Below are 24,767 nucleotides of genomic sequence, written 5' to 3'. Positions count from 1 at the left end.
TGGTGTCATGTGACCTAGGCGGTGTGGCATCATGGCGGCGGGCAGCGGTGAGCGGGGCTGGGCCGATGGGGGTGGGCAGCACTGGGGCCTCGGTAAGTGCCAGGTTTCGCTACGTGCGGGGCCGAGCTCCTGCGGGTCACGGCGGCTGCTGCGCCTCTCGAGCGTCCCCGGCTCCGTATGGGGGCAAGATCCCTCAGGCGGCACCCGGGCTTCTCAGAGGGGCGGGCACCGGGCACAGGGCACCCGGTGCTGCTGCCTCCGCAGGGCCGAGCGGAGCTGGCGGTGCCGAGGATACGCTGTCCGGCTCGTCGCTGGTGCCCATTCTGGTGGCGGGGCCGCAGGCACAGACCGGCTCCGTTCTGGCAAAGTAAAAGGAGGACGGCGAAAGAGCCTTTGGGAGCTGTGCGGAACCTGGGAGGGAGGCACTGCAGGGAGTCCTTAGACAGGAGAGGAGGATAGTGACAAGAAGGGAAAGAAAGGACCGAGAGGCAGAGCTGGAGCTGGTGGAGAGATTTGTTTCAGGCACTGCCAGGGGAGGTCTGTGGCAGGATCAGGCAGAGCCTGGTTATGATAGAGTGCGGTTGGACTGGTGTGGCAGCTCCAGCCAAGAAAGCAAACGTGCTGTGGGAGAGTAAGTTACAAAGCTGCAGTTCGTTTCTGTCTGCTTCCTGAGCCTTGTTCCCGTGCGTGTTGGGCTGCAGGGCTCCATAACCTTGCTGTCAGTGAGCCAGACCTGCAGAGATGGCAGGGACAGCTCTGTCCTTCATGACTAAGCAGCACCTCTGCAGGAGCCCTGCTCACATCCAGACGCTGGCTCACAGCTCCATTGCTGTGCTCCTGAGCGTGTTCCCCAGAGAAAATAAACTCTGTTCTTGCCCAGACGGCTCAGGTCTCCCTCTTCTGGGCTCACTGTTACACTTCTGCTCTTCTCCCACCTTATCCCAGCCTTATCCCCAGCTAACTCTTTCTGCATTGCTGGTTTTTGCCCCTTGCTCTCATATAGCCTCACGTCAACCCCTTTTTCTCCTTAATTTTATTGCTCAGCTGGTCCCCACCTCTCTTTTCCCAGCATCCCAGCTGGTACCCATCTCATTACCAGCTAGTGTCCCCATTTCTTGTCCAGCCTTAGCTTTCTGCCCTCTCCTCAAAACCTGCCAACAGAATCCCTTTTTCTCCCTTGCTGGGTCAGAGCTGACAGGTTCCTATCACCCCTTCACCCACCTGCAGTCCTGATGCCAGCAGGGATCTTGCTGCCATCCATTCTTTCCTCTCTTTCTGCTTCAATTCCTCTTCTCTTTACCCTTGCATCAGCTGCTCTCATTGCACCCAGTCAGGCTGAATTAACAGAAAAACATTCTCCACCTCTCAGTCCTCTCCAGTGACCCGGAAAACCCAAACCCCTGTTCTGGGACGGTCTGGCTGCCCTGTGGACACAGGATGGTGTGTGTCAGTCTGACCTGCAGACACGGTGTGGGCACAGTTCTCTGAGTGCCTGGGAGGGCAGAGAACATGTCCCAGCAGGTGGCTGGGGCAGCAGCGATTGGCTCTGGTTTGTAGTCAGAGTATTTCTGAAGTTAGGTTCTTTCAGCTTCACAGGCAGTTATTCATAGAACCATAGAATAGTTTGGGTTGGAAGGGACCTTAAAGCTCCTCCAGCTCCAACCCCTGCCACGGGCAGGGACCCCTTCCACTAGAGCAGCTTGCTCCAAGCCCCTGTGTCCAACCTGGCCTTGAACACTGCCAGGGATGGGGCAGCCACAGCTTCTCTGGGCACCCTGTGCCAGCGCCTCAGCACCCTCACAGGGAAGAGCTTCTGCCTAAGAGCTCAGCTCAGTCTCCCCTCGGGCAGGTTCAAGCCATTCCCCTTGGCCAAAGTACTAGTCTATTGGAAATTGATTTGGCTTTATAAACCTGACTCAAGTCAGTATAAAATGACTTTAAGCTATGAGGTGTTTAAGCAGAATCTTTTCATCTCACTGTGTGACTAAAATGGAGTAGGTATTCCTGTGTGAGACTGCTGCTGCCTGGAAAGCAAACGAACCAAGTGCTCTGTTAACTTGGGACCACCCCTAAAGCTGAGAAGCCAAGTTTACCTCTGGCACCCCAATTCTTGTGCCTGCCTGGGGTCCCCATGACATCCCTGGGAGCGACTGGGATGGACGGTGTGATGTGCCAGGAGAGGCTCTGCTGCACATCAGGTTCCCTGTATTTTGAACTACACTGGGGTCCTGTTTAGTCCCCCCTGCCCTGGAAGGGGAAGCAGCCGTGCTGCTCTCAGGATTAGGAATTTTTCTTACTTGTAGCCTAAATTTATTCTAGAAGATTTTATATTTGCTTACCATTGGCCAGAATTGACTTTGGATTTAAGTGGTTTGGGATTTGTTCTTGGTACTTGATCTTGATACAGCTTTTTTAGTTGCTATCCTAGAGTGGACCCTGTGCTGTCCTGATCATTCAAAAGCCTTTCTCTGTACATGCTCCAGCTTGACTCAGTTGATCTTGTGCAGGGGTGACCAAGACAATCAACCCATGTCAAGCACAGCAGTGCTTTAACAGGTCGTATTAACACCTCTACCATGGAGGAGTGCTGGGATCTGCCTGCTTGATCAAGTCACAGAAGGGGATTAAACAGCAACAGCTGCTGAGACGATGATGTTTGTGTTCTTCCTTCCATCCCCCCCCCCCATTAGAGCACAGTTGTGTAGCCCAGGCTCCCCAGCAGATGCATACTCCAGGAGCCCTCTGCCCTTCTGTGTGCTGATGGTTCGTGCCACTGAGGCACAGCTCTAGCCCAGACTGAAGATGCCACTTTTCTTCCGTAAGAAGAAACCCAGCGATGATGCTCGGAAGCGCCTTGAATACCAAATGTGCCTGGTAAGCAATGGCAGGGGCTGTTCTGTGGCTGCTCCTGGATGCCCTGTGACTCGGTGCCTCCCCTCTGTTACCGGTAATCCTGTTACTGATCTCACTGAGACAGCAGGTCACCTTCCTAATGTACATCAGAGAATTCCTGCTCTCCCTGTCTCCCTTTGCCCTCTCATCCACAGGTTCCCTTTGTGCTGCTTCCACTCCTCTCTGCCTCTGTGGTTCCATGTAATGTCCTCAACCACCCACCTCCTGTTAGCCTGCATATGGGACCCTATCACTCCTTTCTCCTCTGTGCCCCTTCACTCTTACAGATCTCCCACTACACTTTTCCAACCAAGGAACCCATAACATCCCCTTTCCCACCACACCTGGCTTTCCTTGTGTCCCTCTTTTGCTTCTCATTTGATATCTTTTCTTCCTGTCACCTGGAAGATGAGCTTGTTAGATGCTGCTGTTTGTTTTCCTGGACTAGGATTTAGCCAGGATGCTCTGGGGTGGACCCTCAGCAGGTTGCTCTCATGCCAGTGAGGTCAGCAGAACTGCCTGTCCTGCAGCAGCCACAGATTCACAGTTGCCTTTCTGAAAGCATCTTCTGACTTAACCTCGCTGCTGTGCTGCAGGAGCTGTGGGCTGGTGCTGGCGTAGGGGATCTCTGTGCTCTGCCCCAGAGGCACCTGCATTTTAGAAGGGACAAAACAATGCATATTAGATGTCTGTAATGTGTTTTGTTAAGGAAGGCTTCATTATGTGCCAGTGATGAAACGGCTTTTACTGAATTTATTCAGCTGGAGGGTTTCTGCTCAGTGCCTGTGGGGCTGGTGAGGGACAGCTTAATCTGGCCATTCTAGGGTTAATTCTGTATTGCAGTGTGCTCAGTTTAGGGCCAGGATAACCAGTTCTGAAGACTTAACAGAGGCTGTGACACAAGCAGGTTTTATTGCCTTCTATTGCCTTTAAGAAAATAATGGATGTGGTTGATTTGACCATGGAAATACACTTCTGTACAGAAGCAGTGAGTCCTTGGTCCTTCTTGCACAGCAGGGCTGCTCTGCAGGCCCCATGGCAGCAGAAAGGCAACGTGTGTTTGGGTTCTGTGTACAGCTCAGCAGAAGGCTGCTGTGCTGGGTGAGACAAGCCAGGGACACAGCAGGCTCTTCACGGGCTGGGGTGGCTCTGCTGCTGCTCCCACAAAGCGCTTGAGAACCCAGCATCTGCTTTATGCATCCTTTCAGTTCCAATTGCAGAATTAGGATGTGCTTTGGCTCTTTGTGCAGAAATTCATCTATTGTACTAAAAGGCTTTCTCTGCAGTTTGGTTTCCTGGCTGCTTTTGCTTGCTGAAGCAGCACTCTCTGCTTTAGTGTTGTCACTGAGTTATGGAGCTGTGGCAGAGAGCTGGGATTGGACGTTCCAGGAGGGACAGTGAGTACTTTAGTCAATGTGCAGCAAGGGGTCATGTATTCCTGCATGGTCTAATCCTCGGTGGGGGGGGGGTATCTTCTCTCTTCAGGCAAAAGAAGCGGGTGCTGATGACACTCTGGACATATCCAAATGTGAGCTCTCAGAGGTGGGTTCTCTACAGCTTCCAGTGTTAGCTCCCACTCACACAGTGTTAGAGGCTGATTCCTCTGTCTGCTTCTTGTTACCAACTGTCAGATTTAGTATCATGGCTGAGAGCCTTGAGGCAGAAATAGGTCCACTTCTTCCTGTGTCTGCTGAGCTCTGGCTTTCAGGTGGAGGCTTTTTCCCCCCATTTGTGGGGAGGAATTGCCTCTCTTACCTGATGCTTCAACAAGATTTCTGTCCTGGGGTTTCTTTTTCATTTGGCAAGATGGGAAGGGCAGAGTGGTGTCACACCCTCCACCAGAACCTTGGTAGGACCCTAGTGTGGGACCTCATGGCCTAGCTTTGCTAGTCATAGGGAATTTGTTTGCTAAAGGCTGTTTCTGATCCCAGAGCTCCAAAGTCTGCCACCTGCGGTTATTTTCCTGTATAAGTGAAAATCCCGGTTCCAGGCTGCTGCCTGAGGCTGGAAATCTCACTTCAGCTTGGCTGCTTTTGTGGCAGCCAACTAAATTAGAAACAAGCTGTGTGCTGGAGCGTGAGCAGTCAGTGACAGACTGCCAGGCTCGCAGGGGAGACACAGCTCTTCCTCCTAGCAGCCAGGCGATCCTGGTGAGCAGAAGCCTGTTTCTGTTTCACTTGCAGTTGTTATCATTGTCTTGTGTCCCTAAAATGTTGGTGTCTGTGACCTTTTGTCAAAGGATGCTTTTGCCAAGCAAGCCCAAAGATACTGTGCTGCTCTTTGGGGAGAGATTTAGGACTGTGCTGGGGAGGATAGCTGTATGCTGTGCAGTATGGCTTGGCTGAGACTATGGGATGTTTTGCTCCAAGATCAGAAGCCAACAGCATCTTGTGTGTTGGTTTGTAAGCTCTGTGGGACAGTCTGCAGGCCAGGCTGGGTGAGAAGGTGGCAGACAGAGGATGCACTGAGCCAGCTCCATTCATAGCCACAGCTGGTTTTGCACCCCCAGTGGCTCTGTTTGGATTGGTACCACAAAACTGTCTTCTTGTTTCTTTTTAGCCTTTGTTGTTTCAATAAATAAACTGAGTTTGTGCAGGACCCATGCTGTAGAGCAGGTCACAGTGCTCAGCCTTGCCTGGCAGGGCTGGATTTGCTGGCATATCCCCTTTCTGTCTGCCCCTCCACTCCAGCACTTGAGGACGCTCAATCCTGCCCATTGCTCACCTTTCCCATTGAGCCCTCAGTGTGTCTGCTGAGGTTGCAAAACCATTGAGTACATTTGTATGTGAGTAACTGAAAATACACCTGAACTCTTGAGTCATCAGCACAGTGAATATTAAACCACTGCAGGACTTGAACCCCTGCCTAACCCTCAGTCTGTGCTGTGCACAGCTCTCAGTGTGTTGTGCTGCTGCAGGCTGTTTAAGTGGAACCTAACCAAGAAGTCCTGGCATCCTGGGCCAAGACTGGGCCAGTCATTTTAAGTGTCACTTGTGTTTCATTACTTATTCACACTTTGCAGGTGGATGCTGTAGAAGTGCTTACAAAGGCAGTATCGTGAGAAGCCTGACACCACTGTTCTTTAATTGTTTTTAGGTTCCTTATGGGGCCTTTGCAACTTGTAAAGTCTTGCAAAAAAAGGTAATGTTGCAATCAGAGCTTATTAGCAAATTCCATTATTATGCTTGAGTATTAATGTTGTGTTTGAAATGACTGTATAGGGTTGTTTAAGTCTTGCTGCAGAAGTTTGCTTGTAATGAATTTGGCCACTAGTATGATAATACATGGAGAGCACCCTGGGGAGGAACTAATCCTGTCTGTGTGCTTTAGAGCTAGCTCCTGTGATAAAAGATCTTAGAATCATAGAACCCCAGCCTGGTTTGTGTTGGAAGGGACCTTAAAGCTCCTCCAGCTCCAACCCCTGCCACGGGCAGGGACCCCTTCCACTGGAGCAGCTTGCTCCAAGCCCCTGTGTCCAACCTGGCCTTGAGCACTGCCAGGGATGGGGCAGCCACAGCTTCTCTGGGCAACCTGTTCCAATATTGTTTCTACCTTAGCCTATCTAATGGTATTTCCCATGTAAGGCACTAGGCTCCTGTTTAGATCTTATGGTAAATGTTTGATCTTCTGTGAAAATGCATTTACTGTTTTAATATATGCTAGTGAGCTCTTATACATCCTCTGCAATCAAAACTCAACAGATGTGCTTGTTCTAGATAGGAGTGCCTCTTTTGTTCATGTTTCAATGGGATTTTTCCTCCTCAGGTGCTGATTATTCATACGAATAACCTGACATCTTTAGTTCCAAAGTCCTGCAGCCTCCTGAGTCTCGTGACTCTGAAGGTAAATGTGATTCTGAACAGTTAATCTGCAGTTAATCCATTTCCCTCGCATTCTAGCTGCCTTAAAACACACTGGCCCAATGAATTCCTTCTGTCTGACTGCCTTTGCCAAGAATCAGTAACAAGGTGTGAAACCTGCCTTTCCCAGGTCCACCTCCTTGGTGGACAGATACCGATCACTGAGTGGTTTGTGTCAGATCAGGATCAGTCCCAGGACTCATTTATCCTGTTCCCAATCCGACACTTCCCCCTCAACAGCCTCTCCTGGTGGTGCTCAGAGCTGAGTGTGTTGTGGGGTAGATGCATCTCTCTTCTGCACTGATGGATCATTTGAATGTGAATGAAACTGGTGATGGGGCCATGGCTATCACCCTGCTCTCAGCTCCACCACCCCCATGCTGTGGTTGCACAAGGGGCAGAGTTATTCCAGCTGCTCACATCTCCCCATGGAGAGAGGTCTCCAGGCACAATCCTGTTGTTTCCCCATGCTGTTGGAGCAGTTCAGCTTCCATGGAGCAGCTCAGCTCACTGCTCCTGTGGAAAATGTCTTTCCCTGCCAGGCTGGTTCTGTGGAGATGATTTAACCAATTGGCTCATCCAGTTTTCTGGAGCAGCTCCCTTGGTGTCAGTGCTCTCCCCAGTCTTTGGTTTGTTTATCCATCTGTAAAGGCTTCCGTTTGCCAAAGGCCTACACGAATCAAGTGCTCCTTGAAAACTTAAGCCACTTTTCAATGCCCCATTGGAAGGGAAGTAACTTTCTTTGCTAGATAACTCATGACCTCTTGTCCTCGCACCACGACTTCTTTTCCCAGCCTGATTTGGTGACATCACCCACTCTTCCAGGTTCTGGACCTGCATGACAACCAGCTGGCATCGCTTCCTGCTGATATCGGTCAGCTGGCATCTCTTCAGGTAATGGATTTGTGGCTGCGTCCCAAGTGTTACAGGACAGCAAGGATGTGCTATTTGTTTTATAATTAATCACAACCTCAGTGATGGAGCTGATATTGTCAGATCTGTCTCATTGACTACACTGACATTGTTGAGCTGGCTTATTGGAAAGGGAGAGCAGGAGAAGAGCTGGAGAAGAGTGGGCATGCTGAGTTATATGGTCCCAGCTTAGTGCAAGGGCTCAGTCCAAGTGGCTCACACTGCCAAGCAGAGCAGCAGCTTCCAGTCCTGTAGATTTCCCCAGATACTCAGGAAATGGGGAATAAGATGGGGAGTGCAGCGTGTCGCAGTGCATGCTGAGGGTCCTCTGTGCTCATGGTGCAGCGTTGGGTTCAGCCACTGCTTCCTGCGCTGCCCTGGAGGAGAGGACACTGCTTCCCAGTTCCTGCCTCTGGGCTCAGCACCTACTGATGCTCTGGGTTGGGAGTAGGGTTTCTCACTGCATGTGGCAGCCAGATGTACCCTGTATCCGCAGCTCCTGGAAAATACATGTTTATGTTTAACTCGGAAAGTACTGTCTAAACCTAATTTCAAGTTGTCCTTGTGGGCCTAGAAGTAGTCCCAACAAGTTAGATGTGTAGAAGACCTGAGGCTTGTATAAAGGATCTTTAATGTCCTTTCTGTTGATACCTTAGGTCCTAAACCTCGAAAGAAACCTTTTAAGATGTCTTCCACAATCTATAGGAGACCTTGCCCAGCTCCAGATGCTCAATGTGAAAGGTATGGCTCATGCTTCTTGCTGGTGCTCTGGGCAAAACACTGTTTAATGGTCTGGGTCATGTTGAGCTGCACTGGTAATTACTCCTTTCAACCAGTGCAAGCACCAAATGGTTTGTGCTACAACTGCTGAGGAAGAACATAAGAAATATTTCCATTCAAATAGATGTCAAGGCAGGGGAAATCATCGAGGCCCAAAATGGGTCAGACTTGGTCCATACAGATTTGGGAGGAAAAGGAGACTGTTACAGGGAGCTGCTGCTGAAACAGGGAAGTACATGGAGGGTGAGGCACTTGGAAGTGCAGCTCAGTTCATTGCCATATCTGTCTGCAGCACCTGGCCTCTGACCCTTAGATATGGAGCCCCACACTCAGCCCCCTTTCTCCATGTCTGATATTTATACCAAAGGGAAGAAGAGTCCATGGTGGGGGGCTGGAACTGGGGGATCTCAAGGTCCTTTCCACCCCAAACCATTCTATGATTCTGTTACAAACATTCTCCTGATAAAGGGCACAGATCCAGCCTGCAGCAGCGAGATGGTCCTTTTGGCATGAATCACATGCCAAAATGTGCCTCGCATTGCTGGACCTGCGCACTGGCACTGTGTGCAAGTAGATCTTGATTCCCAGGTGCCTTGGTGGGCAATGGCAGCCTTTGGAGTCCTCCCTCAGCCTGCAGTAGAGTGTAGAAAGTGAGACGTATGTGTGGCTGTGGTCTGGGGTTCCAGGAGGGGAAGTGCGGGGTCAGGCTTTGGAAGGGTTCCGTGGCACCAAGCGGCTGTTGTGTCTCTCGAGGTAACAAGCTGAAGGACCTGCCCGTGACCGTGAGCGGCCTGCGGAGCCTGCGCGCCCTGGACATCAGTGGGAACGCGGTTGTGGAGCTGCCACGGGGGCTGGCGCACATCCGCACACTGGAGGTGGGCACCCAGCCCCTCTGCTCCCCTCCACAGGCTGCGCCTTCTGCTGCTCCCCTTCCCTCTTGCTCAGAATGGGAACAAATTCAGGGTAGAAAGGGAATGTTGAGGGTTTGGGAGCTGTAACAAGTTGCAACATAGGCGGTTCCTGGGGTCCCAAAGAGCTTTTGTGCACCCTCCCTTCTTTGGTCTTTCCTGACCCCTTTTTGCCATGGTACAAAAGGAGTCCACAGGGAGTGAACCTCAAGGAGTTCCCTGCCAGGGCTGTCCCTAAGAGCACAGACTGTGCCTGTGGGCTCAGGTGGACTCAGCCCCCTTGCACCAAAGCTGGGTCTAAATGAGCAGATGGGATATTTCCAATGAGGATTTTGCCTCTGTTGCTGTGACAGATCCCTGCCTCCCTGTCAGCCCCCGTGGGCTTCTGGCTCCCTGGAGCGCACAGTCAAAATGGGACAAGCATCAGGGTTCTAATGGATGTGTTACCTTCTGGCTGCCAAACTTGTCAGTACTAAATGGTGCAAACGTCAGACAACAGGGCTGACTCTGCCACCAGCACAGAGGATGGAAACAAGTGCTCTCTGACCTCAAACACACAATGTTAGGCTTCATTTCTCTTGTGGGCAGTCTCAGGTGAGGGATCTATGCAGCTTGCCCTGCTGTGTTTGATAAAAGTGGTTCCTTTCTAGGCCTTCCTGCTATGCCCTTCTCTGCAGGAGGCAGCATTAGGTCCTTTTGGTGACCACAGTAGGACAAAACAGCAAGTGGTCCTTCTGTTCATTCTTTGTGGTGCTTCTCTCTGTGCCCTTTGTATCCCCATCCCTTCCGTGCATCATGCTCAAGGGCTCCAGCACACTGAGAAGTGTTGTGCTTGCTTGTACTTAAGCATGAAGCAGGCCCATCTGCATGAGGGGAATGTTCCACTGAAGTGCCAGCTCAGAAACTCCCAAATAATGGACAGTGGAATGACCTCTGAAAGGTGTCAAACACCCAGCAGAAAAGCAAAACCCCATATTTATGTCAGGATTTAGGGTAACATGAAGTTTTCACTCCATAAGTGCAAGGATAACTGCAGTGGGACTCTGGCTGGTCCATCAGGATAACCTGGAGCTCTGTGTGTTCTCTCTTTGGAGACGCTGACCCTGGATGCCTCTTCCATGACCTACCCATCACCTGACATTTGCAGTGCAGGTACAGAGTCCATTCAGCAGTTCCTCTGCAAAGGTAAGCAAGGAGAGTGTGGGGATGGCAGTGAGCACTTGGGGACTGCTCTGTGCCCTAGCTGGGTGCTGTGGCATGTTCAGAAAGTGTATTTATGAAGGACAGACATCACACTGGCTCTGCTTGGGGTGGTTCCTGACTCTCTGCATGCCTGGCAGGCTGGTCCCTGAGTTCTGTGTCTTTGCTGGCAAACAGCAAGACAGGAGCCCTTCTTTGGGGCTTCCTTCTCACTGTCACACTGAAATTGATAATGGTTTTGTTAAGACATCAGAATAACCGGGTCAGGGACTGCCCAAGTGACTGTAACAAGTCATTGCATCTCCCATGGGGTTGTTTTCTCCAGTGGGAGGATTAGGCATTGCCCAGACACAGCTGCCTCGGGACAATGAGATAGACTCAGTAGTCACTTGAGGTCCCTCCTACCCTCCATTTCTGTGAGGAAGGACCAGGCATCTGCAGGCTGACAGGTTGTTAGAGAAAGGTGAAAACCAGGTGGAAGACTCAAGAGGACAAAGACATTATCCTGTGAGCTTGTAATCACTGTGTTTGGTGCAGACAGGAAGGTTTGGTAGGATTTATGCAGGGTAGAGCCTCGCCAGAGCTTGGGCTAATCCCTGAATGAAAAGGACAGTCAGAACTTACTGCGGTGTGGGCAGGAGCATTCACAGCCCTGCAGAAGTCAACGTGCCTGTACCTGTGCGAGGGCAGAGTTTCAATCTGAGCAGCTTTGATCATCTTCCTGGTGGGAAGGGGTGGCACTGTCTCCGAGCTTCTTGTTCCTAAGCCTGCCTGAGCTAAAGGAGCTCTTCTGGAGCCTCATCTGTGTGTGGGGAGGAGCACACTTGGAAGCAGTCTCACACGCCAGCCATGCTGCCAAGGAGGCTGTAAGCACCAAATGGTCTTGTTTTGTGTCTGATGACTTCCAGAATGTGGAATTGCATACTACCCCCCCGCTCAGTACCCGCTCCCTGCCCTGGAGAGTGATGGAGGAGGAACGTCTGTGGATGGGGTGGACAGGGCAGTGCATAAGTACCTGGAGGAGGAGGGCGAGTGGCAGGTGAGGCTCCACTGAGTGTGAAGTCATGTGAGAGGGGTTTGGAATTGTCTCTGCCCCATCAGTGGATCTCACAGCATTTAGCACATCATCCCTCATTACCTTCCCTGCCATGAGGTGGGTCTTTTGGAGGCATCAGTGCCCAGAACCACGCATAGCACCGTGGCTCATCTCTCTGAGAGCTGGGGATGGGGTTACCACTGCAGGCTCCTGGAAGACACATCGCAAAGAACTGTGTGTCCTTGAAAGCAGTGACACAGTAAGGGACAGGGGTGACCATGGGACACAGTGTGTGCAGCATGCTGACGCGTGTGTATTTTGGTTAGAAGAGCCTTGTGGTTCCCAGCCAAGTGCTAGATGCATTCAGCTCTACCTGGGGAGGGTGAGGGTAGGTGCATAACTGTGATAAGCTCTGCTAGTTCCTTGGCATGTACAAACTAGATTCCTTTGTCCCTGGAGAAGGGAAGGACTGGACTTTGTGCCTGTGTTAATTTTCTTGTGCCTTTGGTTGATGTCTTTACTCACTTAGGGGAAGATATAATGTGGGCTACTAATAGCTACAATAAATTGCTCCTGAGACTAAAGCTGATACTGCTTATTTTCAGAACAAGTTCCTGGATTATGAGAAGAGGAAGGTAAGGATGAGCCTGCAGATGCTTTGTCTGCAGCATCGCTTGGCTTCTGCTTTGTTTTCCATCCTTTTATCTGTTTTTTAGCCAAAAGTGAACGTTTGAGAACTGAGTTCTTGTAGACACCCCCCCCTCCAAAGCTGCTCACTCCTTGCTGCAGGAGACATAGGGGAATCTGTGACGGACTTGTCTGACACTTTGTGTGATGAGCTGCAGTCTAAGTCCTACCCCAGCCCTTTGGCTCGGAGTGCCACCATTCCTGCTGTCTGCTAACACTCCTTGTTCCTGTCCTCCATTCCCTTCACCTGGCTGCACTTTTAGTTTGCTCTTCTTTTTATTTCACTGTCTCTGTCTCTTCCCCTGCGCAAGGCACACTTAGAAAGAGTGAGATGTTCCTGTCAATGCATTCACCTTTCCCTTTGGTTAGAGCTGCTCACAGCTGGCTGCTCCTTCACTCTGTTGGCCTCAGACGAGGGAGTCCCCTCTCCATTTGGGGTTGAACACAGCCTTAATTTGGGCCCTCGCTCTGCATTGGCTGTTTCAGTTGTATGGGTTGATGCCCAGGGACTTCGGCTTTGTGACTGTGAAGGGAGCAGTGGGGAGTTTGGAGACTGTCATAAAGAGAGCAGCAGCTTCTGCTTCACAGTTTTTGGGTTCCAAAGGAGAGAACATTTCCATTCCCTAGTCAAGCTCCCATCTGCTGTTGGGCTGGCTTCTTTGTCACCAAGGGGATCACTGTGCCCTGGTTTACAGTTCTGCCAGGGCTTCTTCTTGCTTGGGAAGGAGCAGAGCCAGCAGCTACTGAGCTCTGGCATTCATCTTTCTTCTTATTCCTCTCAGGAACAGAAAATGCAGGAGAAGCTGGAATTTGAGCGGCGCTTGAGCAAGGGGCAGAGAGAGCAGGCTCTGCTGGTCCAGCAGCTCAACAGTCAGAAGGACGACATACTGCAGACAGTGAGAGAGGTTGGTCTCCTCTGGGCAGGCTCCATACAGGACCCTGCGTTTCCCAGACTGACCGTGTCCTCCTTTCCTTCTCCCTTGCTTTAGGACCAGATGAGGCTGGAGGAGGGTCTGACCAAGCACCAGCGCTACCTCGAGGAGGAGCGCCTGAAGCTGCTGCAGCAGTTGAAGCAGGCAGAGCAGGGCATTGCCAGCCGTATCCAGAAGCTGCTGGAGGACAACCAGAGGTGCGGTCCCGAGGGGTTTGCAGTGATCTCTGCCCCTCAGGGGCTCCTGTTGCTGTGTTCCGTTCTGAGCAGTTCATTTTGCTCTCTGTGAGTGTTACGGGGCTGGTCACAACCGGTGTCTGCAGGAGTTGAACTGCCAAAGTCCCATTTAAAAGAAGTGGAATCTGCTACATTACAAAGTGTTTCACACATAGGTGTGCTGTTGGAGTTTTGCAGCACTGGAAAAAGCCAGGATTCCTCATGGAAGGTGCATATTTGAAGTATTTGATGTGCCTAGCACTGCTGCAGACACAAGGTTACCAGTCTGCCTAAAGCTGCTCTTCTGCATGTGAGAAGCAAAGTCATTTTCTGCCCTGGGGAAGTAGGATGTCCTGCTCTGCTTGATGGAAACCTCTTGTTTCCTCTTCTTTTTTAGACAAAAACAAAGTTCAGACATTCTGAAATCCTTGGAGAATGAGAGGTGAGTCTGCTTGGAATAGGCTCTTCTATAAAAGGGGAGGGAAGCTGAGAAGTGGTTCTGGGGTCTTCCTTTCAGAGCCATGCCTGAAAGTCAGGAGAAGCTATGCAGAGCCATGCACCTTAAGTCAGGAGAAGTTTATCTCATACCTGCAGCTGGTTCTGGTCACTATTGGAGGCAGGACACTGGACTGGCTTGCCCAGTCTGACAAACCCAATGGAATGGTGAATTTACCTCTTTTTCATCTGTGAATGTCCTAGCTAAGGATTTTGGGAACAAAACCCTGTATTCCGCTATCAAGGAATCCTACATTTGTTGGAAAGCAAGGCATTTATGGAGGGTAATGTGTGCAGGCTGGGAGGGATACACTGAAAGCAATGCTGCCATTCAGCCAATGCTCTGAACTCTCCCTCCCTTCAGCCAGCTGTGCTGTGACACAGTAAACTGGGTGAGGAGACTGACCAGACTGAAAACAGTCCCTTTGTACGTTTGATAGTTTTCCAGTCACACCAGTTCCTGATCTGGTTGGTGGGGTTGAGTGTGTGCTAGGGCAGGGGCAGAGGAGGTGGGGATGGAGGCCAGGCTGCTGCTTTCAGTGGCACTGCTCAGTTAGGTCAGCTTTAAAGTGCTCCTCAAGCCTTAAGTAAAAGGAAAGTAAAACAAGGGACCAGTGTGGTGTTGGTGGGAGTGGATGCACATTGACTGTCTCTCAGAAGGATCAGCATCCCAGTCTAAGAAGCAATTGTCCCCATGGTTTTGAGCAAAATTTATGTTGTCTCCCATAGATTTAAGAGGTTCCTCACCAAGAAATCATGGAGACTTTTGTGTCTCTGATGAGCACGTGGCTTTCCTGGGCCACTGGCAGGGTGAATCTGAGCAGCCCTTAGGCTCTGAGGTGGGTGGGTGGAGAAGTGAGATACTTGTTTAAAGAAGTGGCTGAATTGTTCTTGTTTGTTCAACAGAATAAGGATGGAACAGCTGATGGCAATAACACAGGAGGAGACAGAGCAACTACGCAGAAAGGAAGTGGCCGGTATGTCCAAACAGCTCTTCGGGGTCTTAAGGTGCAAGAGAGACCTGGTTCCCCTGGAGATGTCCTGAATAGGTGACGTGGAAGATGCTGTGTCACACACACATTCTTGCTGTGTTGCTTGGTGCATTGGGGTGGAGCTGCGGTGGGTAGCACTGCACATGTACCATAGCTGATCCCACACTTCCACTTCAGCTCACTGCTGGTCCTTGAGGTGCAGGCTGTGCTCATGTGTCATAGACTCATCGAATGGTTTGTACTGGAAGGGCCATTAAAGCTCCTCCAGCTCCAACCCCTACCACAGGCAGGGACCCCTTCCACTGGAGCAGCTTGCTCCAAGCCCCTGTGTCCAACCTGGCCTTGAACACTGCCAGGGATGGGGCAGCCACAGCTTCTCTGGGCACCCTGTGCCAGCGCCTCAGCACCCTCACAGGGAAGAGCTTCTGCCTAAGAGCTCAGCTCAGTCTCCCCTTGGGCACCTTCAAGCCATTCCCCTTGGCCTGTCCCTACAGGCTCTATTGCTTTTCACACAAGGAGTTTGTGAGGCTGGATATAAGCACACAAAGTGCTTCATATTTCCAAGGTACCAAACACATGTTAACTGATGAAGTTTATGAGGCAGGAGGTGGATGGTCCTAGGGAGGCTTTGCTGCTCGTGATGACCACACAGGTGATAATCACTGGGGTTGCAAGGGAAATGGTGTGGGTATGTTATCACCCTGAGGATGGGTTACTCACAGTGGGACAGGCAGAACTGCAGCCATCTGAGCTTCGGTAGAGCAGTGACTGGGTTCCTCCAGGCCCTGAAGAGGTGCCAGCGCAGGCAGAGCAGAGTTTGCTCAGCTGATTTCCCCCAAGATAGCTGTGATTCTTGCAGCTGAACCAGTCTGCCCTGAAAGGAATGAAAAGGAAAAAGAGAGGGCAGGCTGGAAATGAGAGGAGGTCACTGTTACCTGCAAGTGTAGCCTGTTCTAGACACCCTCTTTAACGCAGACTGACAGCTCTTCTGTCCCCCAGCTGCCATGCAACAAATGCTGGCCGAGAGCTACAAGAACAAGCTCATCCAGATGACCAACGAGTCTCGTCGGCAAGACCTTGTCAACCAGGCCTGCTCCAGGTACAGGGAGAGGTGGCTGGGGCTGGTGGTACTGCCATAAATCCCTTTCTTTCCAGCAGTCCCTGGTGTAATTCCCATATATACACACACCCAGGAGCTCCTGCAGCCACTGGAGTACAGCAGGACAGTGGTGAGAGCAGATGGCACTGCAGTTTGAAGAAACTATCGAACTCAGTTAAATGAACCAAGTTCTGATCACAGGGATCTGCATGTTCATCGTACCTTTGATGAACTATCACTTTTTTACACTGTTTATTTGACTTTATACATTCTGCTGAATATGGAGATGAAATTAGACTGGTTTTCCTGGTTTGTTAGCCAGCCCAGGGTCCAGCTCCAGCACAGGATTCCTTTCCTATCTCCCAGTGTTGTCTCAAAGGTGCTGTTTGTTCATATATAGGACTTGCTGCATTGCTGCAGGTGCAGAGAGTGTTCTGGCCTGCTCTGTTTACAAGAGGTAAGAAAGAGCTGAACAGAACCAGCATCGTGTGCCTGTGACCTGCCCAACAGGGGAGTGGGCAGACACTGTCCTGCCTGCAAGTGCAGGCAATACATGGCTGGCCACATTGTCTGGGTCTCCACCATCAGCACACCCTCTGCAGTACAGAATGCCAACCAGCAGCTTGTTGGGGCAGCAGCAGCCCTGGTTTGGGCCTCAAGCTGTGCACCTGCAGGCAGCAATGCAACTGCTCTGCCTGGCTCCGTGTTGCAGGTTTGGTCTGGTTGTAGGGAAGGAGGTTTGAACTCTGTCAGCCTTCAGCTCTGCAGTGCCAGGGCTCTTCCCCCTTGTCCAGTAACACATTTCCCCTTTCCTGGATTCCTTGTTTGCTTTTCCTCTTGTTTGCATCAAGAGTCTCAGCCCCAGCAGTAACTCCATGGCAAATCCATCTTCTTGCAGCCTAGCTGAGATGGATCAGAAGTTCCAGCAAATCCTGGCTTGGCAGCAGCTGGATCAGAACAAAGCTGTCAGTCAGATCTTGCAGCAGGTAGGCAAAGGGGGGTCAGGGAAAGCAGCTGCTTGTGGAAGCAGGGCTGGGAGTGGATCACAGAAGCATCAGTGGCTGTGCTGGGCTGATGCAGGAGGGATTTTATGTAACACTGTGCTGAATTTTGTGAGCCTCTTATTCTGACAAATTGACTTGGGGGGCTGAAAGGAAAATGCATGCATTCTTTAAGAAGGCGACGGCATAGACCAGGAGAAGCAAAACTGGTCTGTGATCAATAGCGAGGATGTTGAGGCAGAACTCCTGTCTTTTTGGCAGGTTTCCTGGGTGGGATGGGGCATTTTAAAGCCTTTGTTCTTTCTGAATACCTCATTTTGAACCCAAGACCTCTGCAGCTCATTTTTCAGTGCTGGGCAGCCCTGTCCTATTGCACAGCCTTGGGGCTCAGTGCTGCTGAAAGCGAGAGGTGGGCTTCAGACAGAGCATTCCAGATGTGTGATGGAGAACACGAATGTTAGCTCTGTGTCTATCTGTTAAGTGGGGTTTTGCCTTTTGGGACTCTGGGGTCCAGGACATGGTGTAGTCAGGGCACTGTTACCCAGGGTCAGCACTGTTCAGGTGCTTGTACAGGAGTCACTGCAAGGCACCAGAGTCTCACAGCCTGTTTGCAGCTGCATCAGCAACCTCACTAAGCAGGATTTTGCCTGTCCCTTAGATTGAGATGCAGAAAGCTGCCTTCGAAGCTCTCCAAGTGAAGAAGGATCTTATGCACAGGCAGATCCGGAACCAGGTGGGTCAACAGCAAAGAGCAGCTCAGCTCATACGCCATTCGATGAGACCCTTCTGAGGAGGATCAAGACACTGTGAGCACAGAGTGGGGTCTGGAGGCAGTGAAGAGCTCTTGTATTGCCGAGAGCTCTGTACCAAAGCCTTGGGCTGTGTTGGTTAAACTGCAGTCTCCCAGCTCAGTGCAGATTCATGGAAGTAGTGGAATTGCCATTGCTTCAATCATCTCAGCACTAATGTGGATGAAGTGCTGGAGAGTTGTCACTAGAGGACAGACCTGCACTGGCTCTGCTTGGTGACTTGCAATTACAAGGGTGATTTCCTTCAGGTTGTGCACTTGGCAGGGCTGCTGTTTCCACATGAGTTCATTGCATCTCCATCTAGCACATCAGAACTGCACCTTCAGCCATAAGTTCACCTTTCCTTTCCCATTCCCAGCCTGCCTTTCTGAGGTCCATTCTGCAGAAGGTGCAATGCAGTAGCTGGGGGAAGAGCAAAAGCTGGTGGAGAAAGTAGCGGTGGTTGATGCAGGCGGATGGGGGCTGGTTTCTGACACAGTGCTCCAGAATCTTTCTGCTCCTCATCTGCACTAACAGAAAAGTCTCACATCAGGATTTGGTGGATGAGCTTAAGAGATGGTTACACTGAGTCACTCAGTGACCAGTCCCTCTAGAAGCCTATGGGTTGCACACAGACAATCCAGGATCTGAATCTACCAACTCCCCATTGCTCATGTTCATCAATAAGAGCCTGCAGTTTGCTCACATTTGTAAAGAGGGGGAGTCTGTGCCTTGCTGCCATGGCTGGACCTTTTACTATTGAAATCCAGCCAGCCCCCAGCATCCTGCATGGGCTGTGAGCGGGCAGGAGCCCTGGGTACCCCCTGCTGCAGAGCCCTGGTGTCAGCTGGACTTCCATGGTCATGGCATGCATTAAGCAGCATGGCCTGGGGATGCAGCTGGCCTGGCCGATGGGTGAGCTGGGCTCTCATCTTGGCTTTGCTCTGGGATCTTGGGCAACTCACTTCACCTCTCTGTGTCCAAGTTGCCCCACCTGAAAGAGCACTGATCATTATGGGGCTTGCTGGAGCATCTGGAAAGCAGGATCCTGCCCCAGCTAACCTGCAGACCGAGCAGCGGTGCCAGGGCTTTGACCATCGGTTGCTGCCTTCCCGAGTGGCTGCTAAAGGGTTGGCTGAACAGATTGCAGTGTGCTTCTAGACCTGAACAGAAGGCATTTAGGGAGACAAGGAGAGAGCAGGGACACAGCTCCTCAGGCAACCACCAGAGTGACCCTACGAGCATGCATCGTGGAAGGGCATTAGCAGTTTCCCCGCACACCCGGGTGGCTCTGCAGTGCTGTCCCTCCCCTGGCAGCAGTTAGACCTTGTCTTAGAGCATCAATGGAAGTCATGTCAAATGTCAGTAAAAAATGTTTCATCTTCTGTTTAGATTAAATTAATAGAAACAGAGTTATTGCAGCTGACACAGCTGGAGTTAAAGAGGCAAGAACTGGACACAGAGACGCTGCAGGTATGTAGGGCTCTGGGGCTGCCCCCACCTTCTCTCTGCTCTGGGATCGCAAAAGCTCCACTTCCTGCTTCTGCTCCAGATGGTTTTCTGCTCAGTCAGGAGGGGACTTACCCCCAGGACACCACAAACCCCTCTTTGTTGTGGGATCATCACTGCTGCTCCTCATCCCAGTGCATTTCAGGGCAGGGACAAAGCAGGGGCAGATCCAGGTTTGCTGGGCGGGGAAGGATTTGGGGATGCAGTTGTTGGCTGTCCCAGGAACACCGCCTGCTGGGCATCGCATGTTCTCACACTGCTGTGTTGTGCTTTGGTTCTGAACACCCGCCAGTGATGGCTGTCAGCTTTCCCCTTCGTTCCTAAGCCCTGTCTCCCAGGCTCTGCCCCACCATCCCACCATTTGAGGGGCTGACTCCAGCAGCAGCCACACATTGAGGAATGTCAATGTTGGCTTAAGCTGCTTGGCTTTAAATTCTGTTACTGCACCTTTGCATCAGTTGTTGTCCCGTGTGTGCTGTTTGCCAGGTCAGGTCACCTCTGCAGTCAGCCCCGGAGCAGGTAGCAAACAGCATGGACTTTCCAGGTGGTGCACAGAGTGGGTTGGTGGGTGCTGGCTTCAGACAGGACTGCCTCTGGGCCCTGAGCTGGGCTCTGGGGAGAGCCACATTTGAGTTCTGCTGCCTTCATTCACACAGCTCCTCCATGCAGTGCTGGGGGGCCTGATGATGGGGGACAGCCCAAAGTTCATGCAAGGAAGAGCAAGGAACCTCAGGCAGGTGACACTGGGCTGGGGTGACCACAGGAGCCTGGTACCCCCCTGCAGCCCAGCAGCAGCATGGGACGGTTGCAACTTCAGTGCTGGATGCTGAGAAACAAGGCCCAGACGCCTTCATCTCCCTGCATCTCCCCTGCCCTTCGGTGCTCTCCAGCCCGAGGGTTCCCCGCGGGGACTGAACCCCAGTGCAGGGGCAGTGCCCACAGAGCTGCCCCGTATCCCCTGCAGTGGAGGGATGCTTCCTGCCCAGAGCACAGGGGCTGTGGTGAGGAACTTCTTTAACCTCTGACGAGCAGGAAGAGGCAAAGGCCCCCTGAGCAAGGGACGTGTTTGCTCAGGTCTATTGCAGGTCTAGGGAGCAGCCTGGGGGTGCTGCAGTGCGGGTGGGCAGTAGAGCACATCTGGGGGTTCACTGGAGCCTCCTGGGTGCTGGCTGCTTCAGCTGGGGCTGATCCCTGCAGAGATGCCCTGTGGATGTTCCTGAGACAATTCCCCTCTCCTCATCTCCCAGCTCAGTGGCTCAGTGCTGATTTACCTTGCCTGGCACCCACGGGGCTTGGTGTGAGACCCCAGGGAAAGCGAGCTCCCCAAGGGCATGAGGAGGTTGCTGCCTTACCTGTCCCACGTGCCTGCAGGCTCTGGACCTACTTCCAGGTGGTCTTCCTCAGCTAAGGAGGGGAACCACAAACCCTTGCAATGCCATTGACTGAGCTTGTGAGGGAGGTGAGAGCTGCTGCAGGTCCTGGGCTGCCTGGGGTGTGCTGGGGGCTGGACCACGAGCAATGGTGAGTGCAGGACCCAAAGGAATGGGTTCAGCTCGGCTCTGCTGGGCCAGTTCCTAGGAGAGGATCGGGGCTCTGCTCCAGGGCTGAGGGATGTGGAGCTCAGGCTTCACCTCTGCTGTGTCTGTGCTGGGTATGGTGGGTGCTGTGCTGGGAAGGAGGAGATGTGGATGTCAGAGTCCTTCTGTTGCAGGGGGTGATCACAGAGCAACGGCAGGCTCTTGGCTACCTGCTGCAGCAGCTGCTCAAGGAGAAGAAGCAAAGGGAGGAAGAGCTGCAGCAGATACTGGTAACAAAGGCTCTTGATTAGGTGCTGTAATGAGGGAGTGCATGGGCTGGCTGCAGGGCAAGGGTACAGGGGTCAGCATGGGAATGAAGGGGGGCTCTGAGGGCTTGGGCCCCCATGCAGAGGGCAACTGAACCTCAGGAAGTGCTAATGACAGCTCTCGGGGCAGGTTGCAGTGCTGCCATCAGAGCCCCGCAGCCAAAGGGAGCTGGGGTGGGGGGAATAAGCACGATGCCATAGGTGCTCTTGTAAAGCAGAGACCGCCAGCCCCTGCTGAGCATGAGGAGGCCGGGCTGCGGTGCCTGGGGCAGCGAGCAGAGGGGATGCACAGCCCTGGGCTGGCTGCAGAAGGCCCCGAGTGCCCATGTTACCCCAGCTGTGCCCATCGCAGTGCTCTGAGCGCACCCTGCACAGCCCAGGCCCTCCCTCGCATCCTCCTCCCGCATCCCTGAGCACCCCCCGCAGTGTTCCCTCGGGCTGTGCAATGAACCAGTTTGTTTTGCAGCTGGAAATGGAAGCAAAGAGCGAAACCCAGCAGGAGAACTACTGGCTGATCCAGTACCAGCGCCTGCTGAACCAGAAGCCGCTCTCGCTGAAGCTCCAGGTCACTGCTCAGTCACTGCTGGCCCTGCAGCTGTGCTTGCCCGGCTGCAGCCATGGGCACGGAGCCCTCCCAGAGGCTGAGCAGCAGCTGCTGCTTTGCCCACCATGCCCTGAGCAGGGTGCCCAGCAGCCCTCTCCCAGTGCCGTGTATTGGAGGTTATGGGGCTGCCTGGTGTGTGAGGAGCCAACACCTCCATCATCTCGTTGTCAAACTGCTTGCCAGGAGCAGAGGGCTCCCTGTGCCTCCCAGATGGGGCCTTTTGTCCCTTACCCAAATTCCCTTGCCAGTCCTGAATGCAGCAGCTCCGGTCCATCCCTGCCGCAGACTGAGCCAGGAGTCTGTGCTGCTCGAATCCAGCCACAAAGAGATGGAGCCGAGCTCTGCCCGTGCTGTGTTATCAGCTGGCGCTGGCAATGCTGGGGCTGCTGCAGCCACCCGCAGTGTTTCAGTCTGCCCTAAACACGTTTTGAGCTGTGCTCATAAAACACCTCGGGCCAGAGCCCTGCCGGCTCTTCAGAGCTGTCTCCTGGGGTGCAGGATGCTCTGAGCAGAGCAGAGGCAGGGCTGAGCACGCTGCCTGTGCCGCTGCCTGTGCTCAGGGCCACGTCTCGGGCTTGTGTCTGCAGGAGGAGGGCTTGGAGCGGCCGCTGGTGACCCTGCTGACGGAGCTGGCTGCTGAGCAGTACGTGCCCATCTTCGCCCACCACCGGGTGTCCTTGCGCGCCCTCGGCACCATGAGCGCCAGCGACCTGCAGAAGGTGCGAGGCAGGGGGTGCAGGGAGCGGGGTGACCCTGACCCCGCGGTGCCCGCGGTGCTGCCCAGGGCAGGTCCGGCCGGAGGCCGTGGTCACGCTCCCGGTGTCGGTGTCGGCCCCAGCAAGGGGAGGTGCCAGAGCTGCTCTGGGCCATGCCGGGATGGAGCTCTGGGCTGAGCTGAGCCTGGGCTCTGCCTTTCGGCATCCCCCAGATGCGCCTTGTAGTAGGAACGGCACCGGGGGATTTCCCTTCTCTGCTTTCACACCCCATGGAGGCGCTTCCCCTGGCATGGCGGGGTCTTGCCGAGTGTTTGCTCTGTCCCCCTGGGGCCACAAGCGTCCTGTCCCCTGCGAGAGCTGAGACCCCCCTCTTGCACTGCAGATTGGTGTGGCAGAGGCCGGCCTGCAGCGTGCCATCCTCCAGCGGGCCCAGGAGATCCTGGCTGTGGCCAAGACCATCCCAGGTACCTGGTTCTTGTCTGTCTGGTTTCTCAATGCGTTTGCCACTTACAGCAGGTACCTGAGCCTTGAGGGGGGGAATGTGTGGGACCAGATGCCTCCCTCTGGGGAGCTGCTGTGCGGAGCACGGGCTGCAATGTCAAGCTGCTCCCATTGACTTCCCTATTTACTGGATCCCTCAGCACCCATCTTCTTGCAGTCACCCCCATGCCCATGGGGTGGGTGGGAGGTGGGCAGCACTCCTGGTGCTCAGACCTCCTGCCTGTGGTTGCAGAGCTGCTGAGGACGGAGGACACCGAGGTCCCTGCAGCCCCAGAGCCCAGCGCTCCCTGGGAGGAGCCTCCGAGCCCTGTGGTCCCGACGGCTCCGCTGCTGCAGTGGGATGAGAAGAGGTCGGAGTGCGTTGTCTGCATGGAGCAGGAGGTGAGACCTCCCACACGCATGGTGCTGGAGCAGGGGTGGAGTGAGGGCAGCAGCCCCATAGCCCTGGGCAATGGTCCCTCAGCTCCCTGGCACAGCTGGGTGCAGGCATCACCATGGGGAGTAAGGCAGGGCAGGGCCGGGCTCCTTGGGGGCTTGGGAAGGGCCTTGCTGAGCTCCTGTGCTGCGTTGTCCATGGATCAACCGTGGGGCTGCCCAGTTCAGCCCTGACCCGTGTCCCTCCCTCAGACCCTCTGCACTGGAGGCACAGCCCCATCACTGGAGATTGGGGTGCAGGGCTCTGCCTCCCCTGCTCTGACTGCCCCAGGTGATCCCCATCCCCTCCTGTGCTGGAGCACAGTGGTGCTGGGAGGAGCGTTACGGTCCAGCACCGCTCTCCATGTCCTCGTCTCTGTCTCTCCTCCAGACCCAGATGGTTTTCCTGCCCTGTGGCCACGTCTGCTGCTGCCAGAGCTGCTGTGAGCAGCTGCTCACTTGTCCCCTGTGCCGCAGGGACATCGCCCAGCGCATCCGCATCTTCCACAGTGGCTAGGGGCAGGGGGAAGGAGGACGAGGCTGCCCCCACTGCTGCTGCCAGCCCTGCCTGGGGTGACGCCCCTCTGCTGCTCCATGTCAGTGTCAGGCACTCGCACCGTGATCAGCACTGCCCTCCCCTGCATGGCCTGGGCTGGCTGCAGCTGCACACGGGTGTCTCAGTGTCCCCCGTGTTCCCCGATGGTTGCTCAGCCTCCCCCTTGGGTTCCTTCTTCACCTGCATCCCCTCTCCTGCCTGCCCCTGCCCGCCCAGCATCCTCTTGCCTGGCAGTGCTGGGGGATGGAAGCGGGTGCCCCCGTGGCCCCTCTTTGCTGTGGATGTGTTTGCCTCGGAGATGCCCCTCGCTCAGCAGGGGCACAGCCAGTGCCAGCTCTGAAGCTGCTCCCTGCTGGGGCCGGGCACTGCCGGGCGCCTGCATCGAGCACAGTGCCTGGAGTGGGAGATGCTGGCAGTGCCCTGTGCCTGTGCCACAGCAGAGCTGTGGGGCTTTGCTCCAGTGACCCACAGGAGCCTGCCAGGGGCTGCAGGTGCCAGGGCAGCGTGAGGAGCTCCCTGACCCCTAATTCAAGCTCCAGGACTCGAGGGCCTTGCCCTGGCCAGAGGAGCCCAGTGGGGTGCCGGAGCTGAAAAACACATTGGAGCAGGAGCACGAGTCCAGCAATGGGGGTGAGGGGCTGGGGCTGTGTCCAGCGCAGTCCCAGGTGCTTCCCTGCGCTGGTGGTAGGTAAAGCTTCATCAGTAGGAAGGGTGATCCCAGAGCATCTTCCATCTCCTGACCCTGAAGTATGAGATGCAGCGGTAAGCTTGGTCCCACCACGGCCCTTCCCCAGGAGAAGCTATTAAAGAGCAGCTGGTTTCTGCTG

The 24,767-nt window shown here is 53.7% G+C and overlaps 1 protein-coding gene across 8 annotated transcripts; it reads left to right on the top strand.

The window, feature by feature from the left end:
* Positions 1-24,767, top strand: LRSAM1 (leucine rich repeat and sterile alpha motif containing 1). 8 transcript variants are annotated; one of them, XM_061377986.1, is made up of 25 exons: positions 1-47; positions 2,691-2,874; positions 4,378-4,434; positions 5,989-6,033; positions 6,658-6,735; positions 7,578-7,646; positions 8,321-8,405; positions 9,198-9,319; positions 10,447-10,537; positions 11,461-11,591; positions 12,194-12,223; positions 13,058-13,180; positions 13,265-13,404; positions 13,820-13,864; positions 14,824-14,894; positions 15,909-16,008; positions 16,907-16,994; positions 17,668-17,742; positions 19,190-19,270; positions 21,018-21,113; positions 21,616-21,714; positions 22,341-22,472; positions 22,852-22,933; positions 23,203-23,351; positions 23,776-24,767. In XM_061377986.1, the coding sequence occupies exons 2-25, from the start codon at positions 2,803-2,805 to the stop codon at positions 23,899-23,901; spliced, it is 2,187 nt and encodes a 728-aa protein (XP_061233970.1). In that variant the 5' UTR covers positions 1-47; positions 2,691-2,802; the 3' UTR covers positions 23,902-24,767. The 8 variants fall into 8 exon arrangements, with proteins under 8 accessions (XP_061233970.1, XP_061233973.1, XP_061233971.1 ...); XM_061377989.1 differs by lacking the exon at positions 5,989-6,033; XM_061377987.1 differs by lacking the exon at positions 12,194-12,223.

Source organism: Neopsephotus bourkii, unplaced genomic scaffold, assembly GCF_033783945.1.
Source record: "Neopsephotus bourkii isolate Nb327-2 ecotype Australia unplaced genomic scaffold, CSIRO-AGI_Nbou_v1 NB_1761, whole genome shotgun sequence".
Lineage (NCBI taxonomy): Eukaryota > Metazoa > Chordata > Aves > Psittaciformes > Psittacidae > Neopsephotus > Neopsephotus bourkii.
This window is presented reverse-complemented; position numbering and strand designations above follow the sequence as displayed.